The sequence below is a fragment of the Stegodyphus dumicola genome, chromosome 4 (assembly GCF_044657685.1).
Source record: "Stegodyphus dumicola isolate Sdum_Otavi_A_Nest chromosome 4, ASM4465768v1".
Classification (NCBI taxonomy): Eukaryota; Metazoa; Arthropoda; class Arachnida; order Araneae; family Eresidae; genus Stegodyphus; species Stegodyphus dumicola.
Genome location: NC_140771.1, coordinates 73,971,917 through 73,988,859, shown reverse-complemented (window position 1 = coordinate 73,988,859; position 16,943 = coordinate 73,971,917). Strand labels below are relative to the sequence as shown.

Below are 16,943 nucleotides of genomic sequence, written 5' to 3'. Positions count from 1 at the left end.
TATCGAATTTATTGTATTTTAAGCTGATTACAGAAAATCGAAAACAGAAATAAATAAACAATTATCCATAGCTGACAGTATTAATGACATTAATTCTAAGCCTTTTTGAACCAAGAGGAGAGCAAAAAATGGTGGGCTTCCAATCGGGTAATGGCAGTGGGAATACATCCCTGATTTTAGTATGTTAAAACCGTGTCGGGGTATTGACACAAGAAAAACTCTCAGCCAATCTGGTCTCTTGCATTAGGTGTTACCCCCAAACAGGAAACACGAGCCGAAATCCGGACGGAGGATTGAGTGACTCAATCCACATGCCTCCGTATGTGGGTGTCCTCCTCCAAATTTAGAAGCTCCAATAAGCTCGCTCATTGGCGTGAACACATATTCTTTCCAGGATTCTTCTTCTTTTCTGCTCCTTGTCCTCCCTTTTCTCGATTGTGGAATTCGGAAGTAAATTTTCTTCTTTCTTGAATTTTGAGCGTCTAGTTTTTATTTTTACTCCTTGGCATCCTCTTGCCTGTTATGAGGTGCATAAAGCGGTGATGCATTGCTGGGATAACAGCTTGCTTCATGCGGGGATGGGAAACCAAAAATAGTAGTGTTGCTTGTGAGGGAGTATTTGGAAATCGTATTGTGACCTTTCTATCTCTCACCGCGAGTGTTTATATGCAGAGAGTGGCCTAGATCTTTTTTTTAATCTTCGCCTGCTAATCAGGGTTGTTAAAATGGAACGATTTAAGATGTCGTTTCTTTTAATATTCAGTGCAAGTGTTTGATGCTAATTGAAGTCAAAAAGGGTGTGTACACAAAGTTATTCTTTCATTCATTCGTTAATAGATTATTTGCTTGAAACGACGTAATTCAGTCATCTGTTTTTAATTCTTTTTATAAGCCGAACGAAAGGGAGATGTACTGAATTTTAAAAAGGGTTTACGAGTATGACATCATTGTAATGATTTTAAACATTATTTCCCTAGTTGAAATTCCTTTTTACTTGCTTGTCTGAAGGAAGTAAGGAACTAAGTTCCTTGTTTGAAAGAAGTTAAGGAATAGTTGTAATCGCAATAACTTTCGGGTATAATATTTCAAAGGAAATATTATTTTTGACCATTGACAAATCCATTTTGACAGTTGTTTTGAGGGAAGTCTGTACGCACGGACAGAATAAAGAAAACGGATTGTAGAATAGATTTAAAATAGATTTCAAAAACGACTGTAAAATGGATTTAAAATGAACTCAAAAGGGATTTTTTTCGTGACATCTGTACGTACTACGCGTAAAAAATGTGTGTTCTGATATTTTTATTTTTCCCTTGTTTGTGAGTCTAATTTTGTATTTTGAATTAAAGCATATAGATGGCGTTGCCTCACTAGAAAAAAAGAGGGGGATTGCCCTTTGTGATGCCGGGCGTATTGAACAGGTCTTAATTTTTAGAACAGTAAAAGGTCTGATAAAATGCTAATAATGATGATGATGATAATATTTTTAAGCGTATAATTGTACTGTGGTGTAAATATAATCATTAAGAAATGATTCAACCTCTTTCGGTGTTTTTTTTTCACAAAGCACAACCTGTTCGATGTACAGCCTGCAGCCTTCTTCGAAGTTCAATTTCACACTACTCAAATAAGCATCATTTCACAGTTTGTCTTTTTTTCTAGATGGCTGTATTCCTTGAATGAGTGGAAAAGTTTTTATTTAGGATGTGTTACTTTGAACCTGCTTATGTCTGGTAGATATCTTGGTTACTATTGTTATGATTTCTTTCGGCTTCTTATAGTGAGCGGCAATATATGCTCCTACCCAGAATTTAAACAACAACAAACAACCCTAACAAAAGCAATATAGGCAGTTCTTAAAAATATTATTATTATTTTACTTTTTAAGCCGAATGGATTTAATAAAATGCAGCGAATTCATGATACATCTAATTTAAAACATTCAATGTTGTTATGAAATGATTATTATTCAATGTTGTTATGTATTTTTTCATATTTCAAATATACAGAAGATGTAAGACGTTCCCACAATAGTCTAAATGCATTTCGCAGTTCCACCTGGGTTATCACTATTGATAACATTCATTGATAAATTATATTAAAATTTGAAAAAAAATCCTTCTGGGCTACCATTAGAATCGGAATCCTTTCAGATAAAGTTTCCAGAGAGTAGCAATATTTTTCCATCTATTTCATTATCAAATATTAGAAAAACATCAGCACCTGATTCCGCCCAGTTTTGAACACATATAGTTTTTCGCAAGAACACGGGCATCTCGAAGCCTGAATTTCGAGTATGTTTTTGATTTATTTCCTGTTTTGTATAAGCATAATGAATTTTTGATTAACAAACTCAGCGACTGAAAGTTAGCAATGACAACACTGTTCGAAATAAAATACTGTCGCCACATACCAGCGTGTTGCTATTCGATAAAGCGTAAGATACTTAACATTTAAATTAAATCTGTCTGTTATTAATTAACGTACCAAGTGATTTAAAAATGATAAATGCAGTTCTTAAAAATATTGTTTCTTCTTTTTAATTTGATTGATTTAATTAAAAATTAATTATAAATATTAAATATTTTTATGAAATTAGAGTAAATGGAAGCGTTAAAATCATTATATATTTTTCCCGTTTTATGATAACTTATGCTGCCACTCATCACTAAGTTATCCTTTTTCGATTCATTCACTTATAAATGAATTGCTTCAAAAGATGAAAATAAATAAGTTATTTTTTATTCCTTTCATAAGCCCAATGAATTCAATATGTATTACGTTTTAAAAATGATTTGCGACTAGATAACATTTTAAATGTAATCCGCCTAATTAAAATTCTCTGACTTCACAATTTTTTTCGTTGTTGTTGTTGTTTTTTGTTTGTCCTGTAAGTGTAACACAAAGTTTTCCCCTTCTAGTTATTCAAGTAGTGAGTAATTAGAATTTTGTTTTCAATTCCTTTGCATGGCAATTTGTATTCTTTGAAATTCTTTGACTTGGTAATTTTATTTCCTGTACTTTTTCATTTTGTTTACCAGGTTGTTTTGTTTGACTTCTAAATTAATACTAGGGTTATAATAATTTTATACGGTATAACATGTTTAGCAACATTTTATACTATATAATATTCAAAAAATAATCAGACTATTTTTTAATATTTGTTGCACGTTCTGTGCATGAGCGATCATTAAAAATTGTATATCTAAAATACTATGCCTTGAATAATTAGGTGTTTTTCTTTATAAAATAAGTGCAAAAGTCTCCGTGGCACCGTTCATTTCTGATGCAATAATATCACATCAAATTTTCCTTATCGTTCGGAACTACCATTTTGAAAACCATGGTTTAAATTGAGGATTATATGTTCTATATCTTACATTTTGGGGGTTTGGATGAACTTATAGTAGGTATCATAATTTTTAGCTTATTAATTTCAGCGGTACTATATGAAGTTTACCGTTCGTATTATGAAGTTTACAAAACGCAATATTTTTTTTAAAGTTCTAATACTTTTAGAGTTATTTCAACGAATTCTTCTTACTCTCCTTTTCTCAGTCAGCACTTATTATTTGGGGGATGCTTGTTTAGGTATGGATAATGATCTTAAGGCTGTTAAGGTGAGAGAAGAATTATTTTTAGAAGACTTTCTGCAGAAAGCTGCCTTTAAGTAGATGAACCCGCGAGGGGCTGAATTTTCAAACACCTTTCAAAAGCGAGCTAACAGAGCTTAAATTGCGTAACAGATTGGTCAGCGAGTAGTAGTTTCTGACCCTTTCGGAGAGTTCTACATCCACTTAGGGCTTCAAGCTTTTTCCGAAAGAGAAAAATCTATTGGCAGAATGTACACACTTTCGAACGGAACGAATATTCTACGAGCAATCTTCAGTAAGCAGAACCTTGGAATGTACTGTGAGCAGCCGGACATTTTAAAGAGGAACTAGTTAGTTACAGCATGATGTGAACAAAACAGTAATTGGTTTCACATAATTCAGGGTGAGTGAAAAAAAGACAGTTTTTAGGCATATTTTATAAGCATATTTAAAGACAGCCTATGGCAGTCTTTGTGTATGGTATGTGTGACTATTAAACCGAAGAACGTTAAGTGGGTTCTTTGATTCCTTTTAAATTCTCTGACCGAGATCTATTCAAGCTGATACTAAGATGGAAATTTTTAAAAACATTTCGATTTTCAGGAAAGAAGAAGTGTTGCATCTTATGAGTTTGGTTTATGCAATTTATTCGCCTTTTAGAGAATGAAATTTTTTTATCCTTAGCTTGTTTGAGTATAAATGCTAACCGGTTTCTGTTCTCTAATTTCACGCTGAGGTAACTGGATATCTCGCCAACTGGACGACATATTGATAATGGTTTTGAAAATCGCCAAAAGTCGCCAAGCTTGGCAATATTTTGGTCTGATCCCTATGTAATTGTAACTGTATATGCTTTCTAGCAATTCCGAGAAATCTTCCCGGGGGGCTGGGGGAAAACTATAAGGATCGGAGAAAGCATAATTTTTTCAGTTTTATTTCAGAGACCTGAATATAGAGGATAATTAAGTGAACTTCTGTTCATTGTCTTGCGTTTAACGTTCTGAGGAGTTTGAAGCGGTGACTACTGAGTGTGTTCTATCATACTGAGAAGAACTGTACGAGTACTTTTACGTGAAAAGTTTCAGAAATAAAAAGTGTTCCTTAAAAAATAATAATAAATAAATTTCATTAAACTCTCGTTGATTCTGCATGCATACAATCCATTACGAACTCGTACGCACGTAACGATACACTCAGAGGTAAGAATCAGTTGAATGGTTACAGATAGCTTACAGTACGATAAAGAAAACAGTGCTTCTCTATGCAGAATGATCATTCTAACTCTTTATTTTCTCTCTACAATTGTGTTATGATACTAAAGTTATCTTCAAAGGTTTGCACCGACTCCGAACTTCTTTGTACTCATACCAAGAGTTCGTTTTCGATATCTGCCATAGTTCGATTTAATATTTGATCTCCCCCTCATTAATAATTTTCATCCATTTATTCTGAAATTTTATAAAATTAGTCTCAATTTGATGTAGTTAGTGTTGAAGATGATTAAGCTTTTAAAAGGAGGTACTTTCGAATACGAAATGCGCGGTAAACGAAATTGCATTGAGGAAGCGTTTCCGAAAGTATCATGAAGCAAACTTTGGATTCAAAGTACCGAATTACGTCATTGTCGGAGGAATGACATAAGCATTCCCAAGTCGAACTTAGTCAAGAAATTCCGGCTGGCTAAGATAACAAACACAACGTGACATCACTCAGGAAATTCAAATGTTTTATTTTAAGTAAGAATGCCCAAAATTCAATGCTCAAAATTCAGTAAGAATGAGCAATTCCTTTAGAAAAGAATGGCTGGATTTCTTAATATGTTCAAAATGTATTAATTTCAGTTACCATTCTGGGTTTTAAAAGCACTTTTGATTTTTTAACAGCATGAATTTGGACAGTTGTAATTAAACGTAGCAATACAAATCCATAAATATCGTTGTCATATAATTGTAATAGTAATAAAGGCAGTTTCGTAGCTCAAATTTAGTTTCGAAATATAAGATTAATTTATTAAAAAGTAAGAATAAAATAAGAAGAATATATAAGAATAATTTATTACAAGCAGCCAAAGATTTTATACATAAATATGATATTGACATGCCTCTCATTAACCTTTTCGTTATTGGGAAGAATTATATTTTTCAAATGTTCTTCGCTGTTTGAACCTTTCTTTCGATTTTGTTAATTAGTTACAGCTGTAACTATTTTCTGTAGCTCCTGTGGGATTCATGTGGTGGATCCTACTATGTTATCATACATTCTCATGTTATAGTTATAGGATTTGAATGTTATTACAGTCTCCATTTTCAAACAATAACTTCGATGCAAAATTCTACGTGCGGATATTATGTGGTTATTTTCTCAAGTCGATAATTCCATTAAAACATTCGCCATTCTTAAAATGCGTTTTCACAATCAAAACTTGCTGTTCCTTTATGTAGCGCTTCAAGCTGAAACGAAATTCGGAAAGGGAATTTGGAGTGATAAAATGCCAATCTTGCTAGGTGAAGTCAAATCCAGGATTTTTGAAACGAAACATTTGCCTGGTATAATCATGTAAACGTATTTTCCAAAAATAAAGTATTTTGGGGGGAATGTTAAACCCGGCGCTTATGTTTGGACACCTTATATAAATAAATACTCATATAAAATATCAGGGTCTTCAGAAAAAAGACAATACACGGTTCATCGTCCCCTGATTAATAGGCTGACAATTCAGTATGGCAGATTAAAAAGATAAAAACCAGTTTTATTAGCATGGAAGACTCTCCTAGCTGCGATTCATAGAAGATACTATTGCAGACGAGAAAAACTTTGATAAAGATTAAAAATATGTTTAAAAAGGTGGTAGAAGTATTAAATACAATGCATTTGTCATTTATGACAAGTTGAATCACTCAAACTGTTACGCCTGGAAGAAAGATCTATGGATGTTTGCTAAGTTTGGTTGATTTATGTGATTACGGCAAAGCCTCGATGGCTATCTGACTAAGGGAAGGAATGCCTTCGTGGAGGACTTAAGGGAAACTAGCTTGTATACACATAAAGAAAACCAAGAAAACTCCCATGCAACCAACTCGTTCGGAAGATTCGAGCCTCGGGTCGAAGTACCCAGTGTTAAACGACTTTACCTCTCGGCCGCTGGTGGACCAGATGTTTGCCAAGACCTTCAGTAGTGTTCGTGGCATTCCTATAGTGAATCGTCGCTAGAGGTAAAAGATAAGTATATGGCTGAGTAGAACTATAGTACGAGGTGTAGAGATTTCGGAGAAGAGATAAGTGGCTATGCACCAGTAACAAAGTATAAAATGAAAACTTCCTCCTATCTTGAAACTGCATCCTGAGTCTTATGATTATTTTAATTGGCAGAATTCTTCTAAATTACGTACATATTCCCCTCCTCCATACATTTTGCGAAACTCGAGTATGGGTCAGTCTTTTCTTTAGTCCGTTCTTTCAGACAGATAAACTTTGTATGCTCTGCAGCTGATCCAATCTGTTCGTTATGCTCACTACTAATTTCTCTCAGCCCCACCCAAAGACCGAGCGCTAAATAGCTGACCATTGGTAGTTCGATCGGGAATTCGAATACCGGCGAACGAGCTAGCTGCATGGACATTTTCGTGGTTTTTACTCATGTGTAACGTTATGCGGGCCAGCTTGCCTTATAAAAGTCCTCCACGAAACATCCATTCCCTTAGGCACGTATTCCTTGGATGCTTTGCCATAAACAAAACAAATTAAACCAAACTTAATTTATGTATTTCTTCCCTTTTTGTTCTATCCACATGATTATCTGTTTTATGTGATTCTATAAATTCACACAATTTCTCGTTTTACACAATTATCTCTACAACTAAATAATGAAGAATCTGTTTGTATTTATGTTCTTCACATTACAGAAAAAATGGTCCACCGACGGGGGAGCGTTAAAGTCGCTAAACACTGCTATTTCGGTCAGAGGTTCGAATCCCGGAGAATGAGCTGGCTGCATGGGCGTTTCCGTGGCTTTTGCTCAGCGTAACGTGTATACGAGCCAGTTCTCTTTGAAAGTCCTCCACGAAGGCATCCCTCTCCTTAGGCAGACAGAGCTCTCGAGAGATTTTACATAATCAAATAAACCAAATCACCTCGGAAAAAAGACGGCAACTAGAGCCACCAAATTTTGGACACTCAAAGTCCTCCACGCGAACCTTAATGCTCGAACTTTGAATTTGTTTCTGATTTACTTCCTATTTCTTACGTATTTTATGGATTTTTGATTAACAGACTCAGCGATTTAAAACAAGCAGTGGCAACACTGTTCGAAATAAAACTATATTATCACCAGTGCGCGAGACGTTGCCATTCGCCAAAATGTAAGACTCTAAAGTATAGACAAAGTTTTCTTTATAATCATTGGAATGGTTGTTAATTTTTCTCAAACTTCTCACTTCATCTCTTCATCTTCAGTTTTTGCTTCATCTCTTGTGCATACATGCCATTTCTGGCCAGTTACTTTCTTATCTGAACTTATTAGAATACTTCCATTGCAGTTTTTATATTTATTGTCAGACCTATTTCCTATTCACCTGACTTTAAAATTAAATTCTTAAAAAAATATATATGTGGTCTATAAATTATGTTAAAATATTAATTATATATGTGGTTTATTAAATATTATCAACATTCTGTCTTTTCTTCACACTATTTTGTTATAAAACTGCGCGAAATTTTATTTATACTTTTACAAATAAAGGTGAACCGTCATTAGATTCATGCTGCTGGGCTACATAGTCTGATCTTGTGTAGAACAACGTACAATAACGAAACGTAACATTTTCTATGACTAACATCGCTTTGAGGATGAAGCTGGACGCCAGCGTGGGAGATAAAGTTATTTTATTTTAGCCAATACGTTTTTTTTTTAGCCAACTTGTTGCCATTTAATAAAGCGTAAGATATTTAATTTTCAGATTTAATCTGTTTGTTACTCAGTGACAATCTAAACGATTTAAAAACAAGCAATGCAGTCTTTAAGAATATTTTTTCTACTTTTCAATCGGATTGCTTTTAATAACAATGCATTTAAATTACGAGTGTCTAATTAGAAATATTAAATATTTTTGAGAAATAACATTAAATGGTCTCATTAAAATCATTATAGTATATTTTTTTGCCTTTTATTACAATTCTTTAGGTGGCTGGCAATACAAGCGGCTAATGTGTTATTTATTATAGAAGTAAATTTTCTAAGCCGGAGATTAGTCTTAACTTAAAAACTTCACTCAAGAATGCAAAAAAATCGAAGCCTTTTAAAATCTTAGGTTATCATCGATGGATATTCCGTGACAGCCGGATGGATATGAATCATACGGTAGTGATATTTCCCCTCATTATTTTCACTACATTCAAAAAAGCACAAATTTAGAGAGGGAGAAACTACTTTAAAATAATCTAAGATAAAATGTTGATCATCATTTATAATTAACTGTTTGATTACATTGTGTTTCATTTTGTGCAGTTGTTTATTTTTATACTATTAAAATCTGGGCGCGTCTGTCTGTTTGTTTGTTAGTGGCAGTATCTCTTCCGGAACAACGGGGAGTTAAGTTTCGACAGAGGTACACCCTAATTCTCAACAATTCGTGAGAAGTCGTTTCGACCATTTTCATCTTCGTACGATTTTAGTTAGTCAAGATATTAATTAAAAACTCGGGAAACACTAATTTTCGCAATCATTTTTCCGCGTGGCAACAATCTCGCGCGCTGAAGATAAAAAGTCTGCTTTATTTCGAAACGTTTTGTCACTGCTTGCTTTCAAAGCCTAGAGTTTGTTAATGAAAAAGTTACAAGTTTTACAAAATATGAAATAAAAATAGCACTGCCAAACACTAAATATATTATTCCAGATTCCAACAATTAGTGGGAAGCCATTTTGACCATTCTCATCTTCGCACGACTTTAATCAAACGAGATATTAATTAAAAAACTCTGAAAGCGCTAAATTTCGCACTCATTTTCCCGAGTGCCAACAGTCTCGCACGCTGGAAATAAAAATTTGCTTTATTTCGAAAAGTGTTTTTACTGCTCGATTTCAAATCGTAGAGTTTGTTAATGAAAAATGTTTATGTTTTATAAAATATGAAATAAAAGTAGCATTTCTAAATATTAAACATATTATTATTATAAAGGTCATATTCAGACGTTGAAACAAGCACACGACTGTATGTAGAAAATTTAACCGTTATGTCAACTATGGAGGGTAGAGTAGATGGAGTAAGCATGACGTCATAAAATTGAAGCCAATGACATAGCAACGTGACGTATCGTATTTGTCATACAGTGTACGGTTAAGATTACGAAATTTGTTAAATAAAATTACATTGAAAGCAAATATCCACATACGCAGACTCAGAAAAGTGTTTTTTGGCATCATATCGGCGTTTGCCACAGTCGAACTACTACATTTTATTCCTTGGAAAAAAGGGGACTTCCTTCAAATTCTTTCGAACTGCATAGAGCTTTTGCCATAAGACTAGCGTCAAAATTTTTAAGGTAACATTCGTCATCGCTGTTTCTTATCATTGAATTGGGGCACACAATCATCAGAAAGGCTTAAAAAGTAATCATATGTGAGGTCAGAGGATGGAGTTTCGCATGTCGTTAATAAAGCTTGAGCCTAACTGAAAAACATCCAACCCATTTTAAAATACCTGGAAAGGTGAGGGAAGAATCCTTAAGTTTTACGCGTCTGTTAACTTACCCCCCCCCAATTTACTGACAAGACTTTCGAATTCACGAGTTTTAAGTGCCTCTGTATTAAAAGACTTTAAGCATAATAACGGATTCAGTGGCGAGTTACAGGGATAACCAACTGCTAATCTTGTAAACAGGGGTAAAGCAACTGCTAAGTACCTTCAGCTCTGCAGCTATTATACGGCACTACATTCGAATATGTATAATCAAAATGCTACATTTTAATGTATTGCATTAATTCCTCTTAGTTTCTTAATTTTCTCTATTTAATATAGAAAAGAAGTAAACATTTTTCTAATGCCAGCATATCAAGAGGCGCCCCAGTTGATTTCTTCTCGGGGGTAGGAGGCGAAAATTGTCATTGTACGTTTCTGATTACAGTCACATATGTAACCGAGATTCGAACCGAATCTAAAAGTCAGTAGAGCTATACGGGATTTAAACTCGAATCCAAAGATGGGACAGCCAGTTTTCTCTAACCACCTTATCGGGTAATGAGAATGAGGCTTGTATCTTTCTTGTTCTATTTATCTGAAATTTAAGTACCAAATTTTAAAATTTTTTTCATCAAAGTTATTCATTTATATTCCCAATAAAGTACAAGATGCTAGAATTTAATTCTCAGCAAAGTCGTTTAGTATCAGCTATCACGTAATTCTTTCAAAATGACGTACTGGTACTGATGATGGACAGTGCCTAAGGGCACCAATGCTTTATAACCTGGAGTCAACCGGTATAATCCTTTAACTATAACTTTATATGTGTCCCCGATGTGTGTGATGCTTCCGTATACTGTCTTACACTACTTAAACAGATTTATGATAATAAATAAGTTGCATTTGTGTGGCCCTTGTGTTTATGAGAAAACAGTGCTTTGGGATACACTCTGTTTATTACTTGTCTAATATATGCACAGATTTTAAGTTGTTAGAAGCACGTGTCAGTTAGTGAGTAGCAATAAATATCTACCTGGCGCACATTACTATAAAAATTGGCAATCGAAATTTAGAGCACCATATTAATGTCAAATTTTAAATAAAACTGGGGCACGCGCTATTGAAATATTGTAAAAGCACCGAATTTTAATATGTTCTACACGCATGTGTAGAACACGAACACATATGTTGAATAACATGGGGAGTTTGTAACATGTGTAGAACACGCATGGGCATTTAGACTTTCCAGGTGGTTATATACATATATTTCCAACTACAGAATGTTTTAAAAGACGAATTCATGTTCTGGCAATGTGAAAATTTTAAAAAAATGTATTTTCGATAGATAGCGAAATTTAACTTTTAATGCGGTCTCTCTCGATTCCTATGCTTATATCTGGGAACGTTTTGTCATTATGAAAAAAATAAAAATACAAGAAAATTTACCATTGCACGACGAAAATTGAACGGGATATCTAATTTCAAAATTTGCTGTTCTTGGTGTCCTTTTCAACTTACCTTGAGGAATCGGTTAATTAGGTTAAAATAATTCAAGGAAATAAATTTAAATGAAGCGCAGAAAAAAATTTGCATAATTTAATAGACCGTACAAGGAAGTCGTGTGGTATCTAGTTCAGATTTTTTGTAGTCAATATACTGTGATGACGATTCTGCGTCAAAACTGTGTTATTCGGTACAATACTTTGTTTTATCCTACATTTCTCAAATAAGGATATACGGAAAAAAAATAGGCATAAAATATTTCACATATTTATATGTAATATCAGTGTATAGTCTAATTTCGTAACATATCAAATTCAGTTTTACACGGCGTAATCTTAGAACATGATTATACTCTCTAATTTTTTTTTTTTTTAATATTGGCATTAGAAGTATATTTCAAACTAGATAATTTTGCAAAGCAAAAGAACTGGATTTTGTCCAAACGGTTAAGATTATGAGGGTTGCAAAAGTATAAAATTTAACTTTTCATATGATTCTTCTATAATACTAATTCCAGTTAGTAAAATATTCATTGTGTTCTAAAAGATTAAAAATGTTCCTTACTTGCATTTGAAGTTAGCTGAGATACTTAAGAACGAATATAAACTGATGTACATCCTTTTTTAATGCGTATCACCTAAATAGTAGTTTGAAGCGATTTCGCTAAAATACAGGAATGTTTGGAAAACGTTTCTTCATTTTGTTAAGGAGTTACTTAATTTGTGTAAAAGAACGTACGTTGAATTTACAGCTGATCTCATGAAAATATTAGTTATGTATATTACAGCCAATTTTGCACATAAATATGTAGAACTGTTAAGTAAACTTATAAAAGCATAATAAATATTTCACTAACTGTAATTCTTACCTTTCTGGGGCTAATTAAAAATTTAGATTTTACAGATTATTTTAACTCCCGATGTTTTTATAAAGTTTATTTTATTTTCAAAAATTATATATTTGGAACAAATTGTTTAGTATCAATGGTTAAAAAAATAAGTAAAGCTTGTAGCTACTTTTTGTGGGAAAAAAAAAGGACGAAACAAAAGACATGTTTATGTTTTTTCGTCTCTATTGCTTAGCAATAAAAATATTATTAAAATTAAATTTTTATGCAAATAAGTAGTCTCTAACGTTGAAATAAAAATGATAAAAGCAAACGAAAATAATATACTTATAATTTTGAATTTAATTCTTTTTATCTCTAATTAATTATTATTTTTACATATTTTTTATTTTGAATTTTTGTTAATATTTGTATTTTAATATTTTTAAATTGTATGTATAAATGTAAAAATTCAGTTCTGACTCAGTAAAAGAAATAAATATGCTTATAATTTTGAATTAAAATTTTTTTATAACTAATTAGTATTTTTTTATATATTTGTCATTTTAATCTCTTTTTATACTTGAATTTAAATATTTTTGCATTGCATATTTAAATATGAACTTTACATTCATTTGCGATTCAGTAAAAGAAGTACGCATCAGTGGTTGAAGTGAAGATAATTCATTTTTTATACCTGAATACGCTTGAATTACTCATCTTTCTTCACACAAAATTTAGTCACAAGTGCTCGTTATTGGTTACCAAAAATACGTTTTGGCTGACTTCCAGATTTGGATGATTCACGAGGCTTCACCTTTTTTATGCCTCTTACATTAAAGAAATCATGCGGTAGCAGTAATTTCTTAAACAAACCGATGGTTTGCTTTTCTAGGATCTCCATAAAATTGATATGTTCAAAGTTATTATACTTTATGGCTCACCAATGACCAATTAGTTAAAATTTCTGAACACTAGTTGTTCGATCAAGATTCGCCTATCAACGGCCGAGCGGTTAAGTCGTTCAACCCTGGTAGTGTGACTTATCTTACTTATCTGACAGGAACATCAGAACAAGTCCACGAAATTCATCGTGGAAAGAAGGGCAAGATTGCGTCTTTCTTTGGCAAGAGCCTTGAACACCATACAGGTGACAGTACGACTTCGCTCAGTTCCGCCCGCAATTTTGATGGAGACTACCACGGGAGTCCGGGGGTTTTCCACCCCTCTTCCCCCCAAAAAACCTCTCGAGAGGACTTTCGACTTTCCGCATATTATGAACGCGCCCATGCCGCACGAACATTATACATTTACAAACATACATATCTTCTCCGGGATTCGAACGCGGGCTCCCCTAACCAACACTGGTAGTTCCGACTTAAGTTCTATTCCAGGCGAACGGGCTGGCTGTATGGATATTTTTTTTTTTTTTTGTTTTTTTGTTTTTCTCCCAAGTGTAACCTGTATACGAGCCAGTATCCCTTAGAAAGTCCTCCCCGATGGCATTCCTCCTCTCAAGCAGATAGCACTAGTGTACTTTGCTGTAATCAACTAAACCAAACCAAACGATCCCGACTGAAATCCCAACAAATTTGTTAGCTACATGCCCCTTTTCTTGTTTCTCACCACGTGAACGCAAAACAAGTCAGTTTCTCTTAACTAAGTCCTGAGGAAGATATCCCTTCTCTTAGGCAGATAGTTCTCCCTTTCATTGCCTTTTCAACAAATCGTCTGTTTATAGGAAAAAATATCACAATGTAGTCCTGTTGTTAATTAGAAAAACAATACCACAATGTAGAATCTAAAAGTATAAACTTTCGATTGGCTTAGATTTTAAACAAAGTTCTGTATATTTCAGGGATTATCAGACACACAATTTCCAATTTCTCCAGAAACAAAAAATTTTTGCTTCTTTTTCCATTCCCCGCTATTTTCTTGTAAATCGAGAATTCATATGAAAGAATTTTTGAGTTCTTACCGTAAGATTTGTTGCAATAGGCATTTGATAGCATTTAATTATCTACCAATTTACCAACTCATATCTTATGTAATTATGAAAAGTTCATTATTATTACCACCAATATGAATATCGTATATTCTCCCCTTGTTTTTCCTAATTTTACTGTCCGAAATTCAAGAAGAGAAAACGTGCGAATGATTTAATATCCGAAGGGCACTGTTATAATAAGAATATAACAATGATAAAACAATAATAACAACAATAAATAAATAGTAGTCATGAATAAACTACAGGTAATTATTACACTATTATTGCTTTAAAAAATTCTGCATTCCAGTATAAATGTATAGTCTATTAACAGCACAATAAGATAGCTTCATTTTTAGTTCCTTGTAACTTGAATCTCGCCCGTTCATACTGTCGTCTCTGCTACTCCTTAGGCCTCAAACCATGTATCAATAATTGAAGAAGGCGAATGTGCAGGTGAAATTTCGTCTAATAAAGTATCCTTAGAAATCCTACAAGTCTTATAGTTTTAAATGACTTAAAATATGTTTTTTGCCATTTCTATTAATAGTGGTTTTTTATTTTTAAAGTTTCAAATAAGAGATTTATATTTTATTTATATAACTTTATTTTATTTATATTTTAAGTCTTTTTTTTTTCATAACCGTAAATTATAGCTTACAATTATACTAATAAATAGGAATGTAACTTTTAAAAATATAAAACATTTATTCTTAGAGATTAAGAAAAGTCTTTTGTTTTTAATTAACTAAGTTGTTCTCGCTTAATAAATTAGAGATGTAGTTATATAGTTGTAAAAATACAGTTTGTCTTTATATCTACCTTACATATTTACATTAAAAATTAAATTATTTTCAAAAATGATATTCTAAAAAGTTTATCACTTCTTTTTCATTTCTCAGGCTTTACAGAACAGTTTGTTTTTTTTTTTTTTTTTTTTTTTTTTTTTTTTTTATTGTTGGGAAAAAATATAAAGAATTAAAGCTGTGCCCTAATCACATTATTAACTGTAACTGCGTTACTATGAATTCTAATACCTATGCATTTTCATTCAAAGTAACTAAATAATATGATGGTTTTAAATAAGATCTATAGAATTGTTCTTCAACGTCAATTCCTAAAATGTTCATTCTAACATACCAGACACAGTCTCGGTTGGGATTGACCAAAATGATAAGCAAGTTCTGTGATTCTTACCTCCAGTCTTGTGAGGGCCCCCAAGTCGGTCCCATACTCGATGCTGAGGTCCCCTGCACCACCGGCGGTGGACCTGTACACGTATTTCGAGGTCTTGATCGAGGACATCTAGTTGTTCGAAGCTTTGGCAGAAGTGTGATGCTCACTGTCTCTGACAACCGGGTGAGAGTACAGAAGAGGATGGGAGAATGAATCCGACGCGAAGCACGCGAGAAGGTAGGAGGGTGAAGTGAAACTCCCCCACAGCTGAGTTTGGCCTTAAATCCTTGGGATGTTGAGTCGCACTCTCATGTTTCTGTTTTCAGAAGATAGCTGCTTGGCGGCTGCCTTTTATGGGAGCTGAGGGGAAGATGGAGGAACGGTTCTTGCTTTGGAAGATTCGAAATGGTCATCGTCGCAGAAGGCTGTGGTCGAAAGTATTTCAATTCCAGACTGTCATCTCCCATCAGCTACATGCAAACCATTATGCCCACATATTCTTGTTAATTAATATCTTTATAAATCAACGTAATACTTCAGAAAATAATTACAATAACAGCATAAAGAAAAAGAGAAAATATTAAATAAATGGCTTATTTATCATTAAAGGTACATTAAGTTACATTTTCGTTGTCCCATCCGTACCCGTATTCTGAAACCAACAGCATACATCCTCTGATGACAAAGGAATTCGCCTTTGGACTATCAAGACTATTTATTTATTACAAGTTTATTTTTAAAAATTAATACTTACATTCGTCCATCCTGATTTTACAACTGATCCTTAATTGAATAGCTTTGCGCATCCAAACTTCTACATGACACATAAGTTACGTACGTTACACCATTATATACATTACATGTACTGTATTCATTACATACATTTACATTAATCATATTCACTTTATTACGTACATTATATCGTTACCTTATTTACATTACGCAAATAACATCGTTAATTGTGTACTTTACATCGTTACATTACATAGATTATTTAGTTATGTTAAATATGTACATTACTTACGTCCATATCGTATTTTTAGCTTCAGATCAGTGTAAAAATATTTCCCTTTTGTAACTTGGATACAAAAATAAAAAATAAATATAAAAATTTTAAAAATTTTTTGAAAGCTTCAGATCTTATATTATACCCAACGAGGCGGTCCCCCCCCCCATTTACACAC

The 16,943-nt window shown here is 33.2% G+C and overlaps 1 protein-coding gene across 1 annotated transcript in view; it reads right to left on the bottom strand.

Annotated features, from left to right (window-relative positions):
* LOC118190400 (paramyosin-like) overlaps positions 1 to 16,019 on the bottom strand; it is a 123,706-nt gene extending 107,687 nt beyond the window's left edge. Inside the window, exon 1 of the mRNA XM_085815089.1 lies at positions 15,781 to 16,019. Within this exon, the coding sequence (XP_085671215.1) occupies positions 15,781 to 15,888 (108 nt within the window). The 5' untranslated portion in view covers positions 15,889 to 16,019. The remainder of the gene's footprint in view (positions 1 to 15,780) is intronic.
* Positions 16,020 to 16,943: the final 924 nt, after the last annotated feature.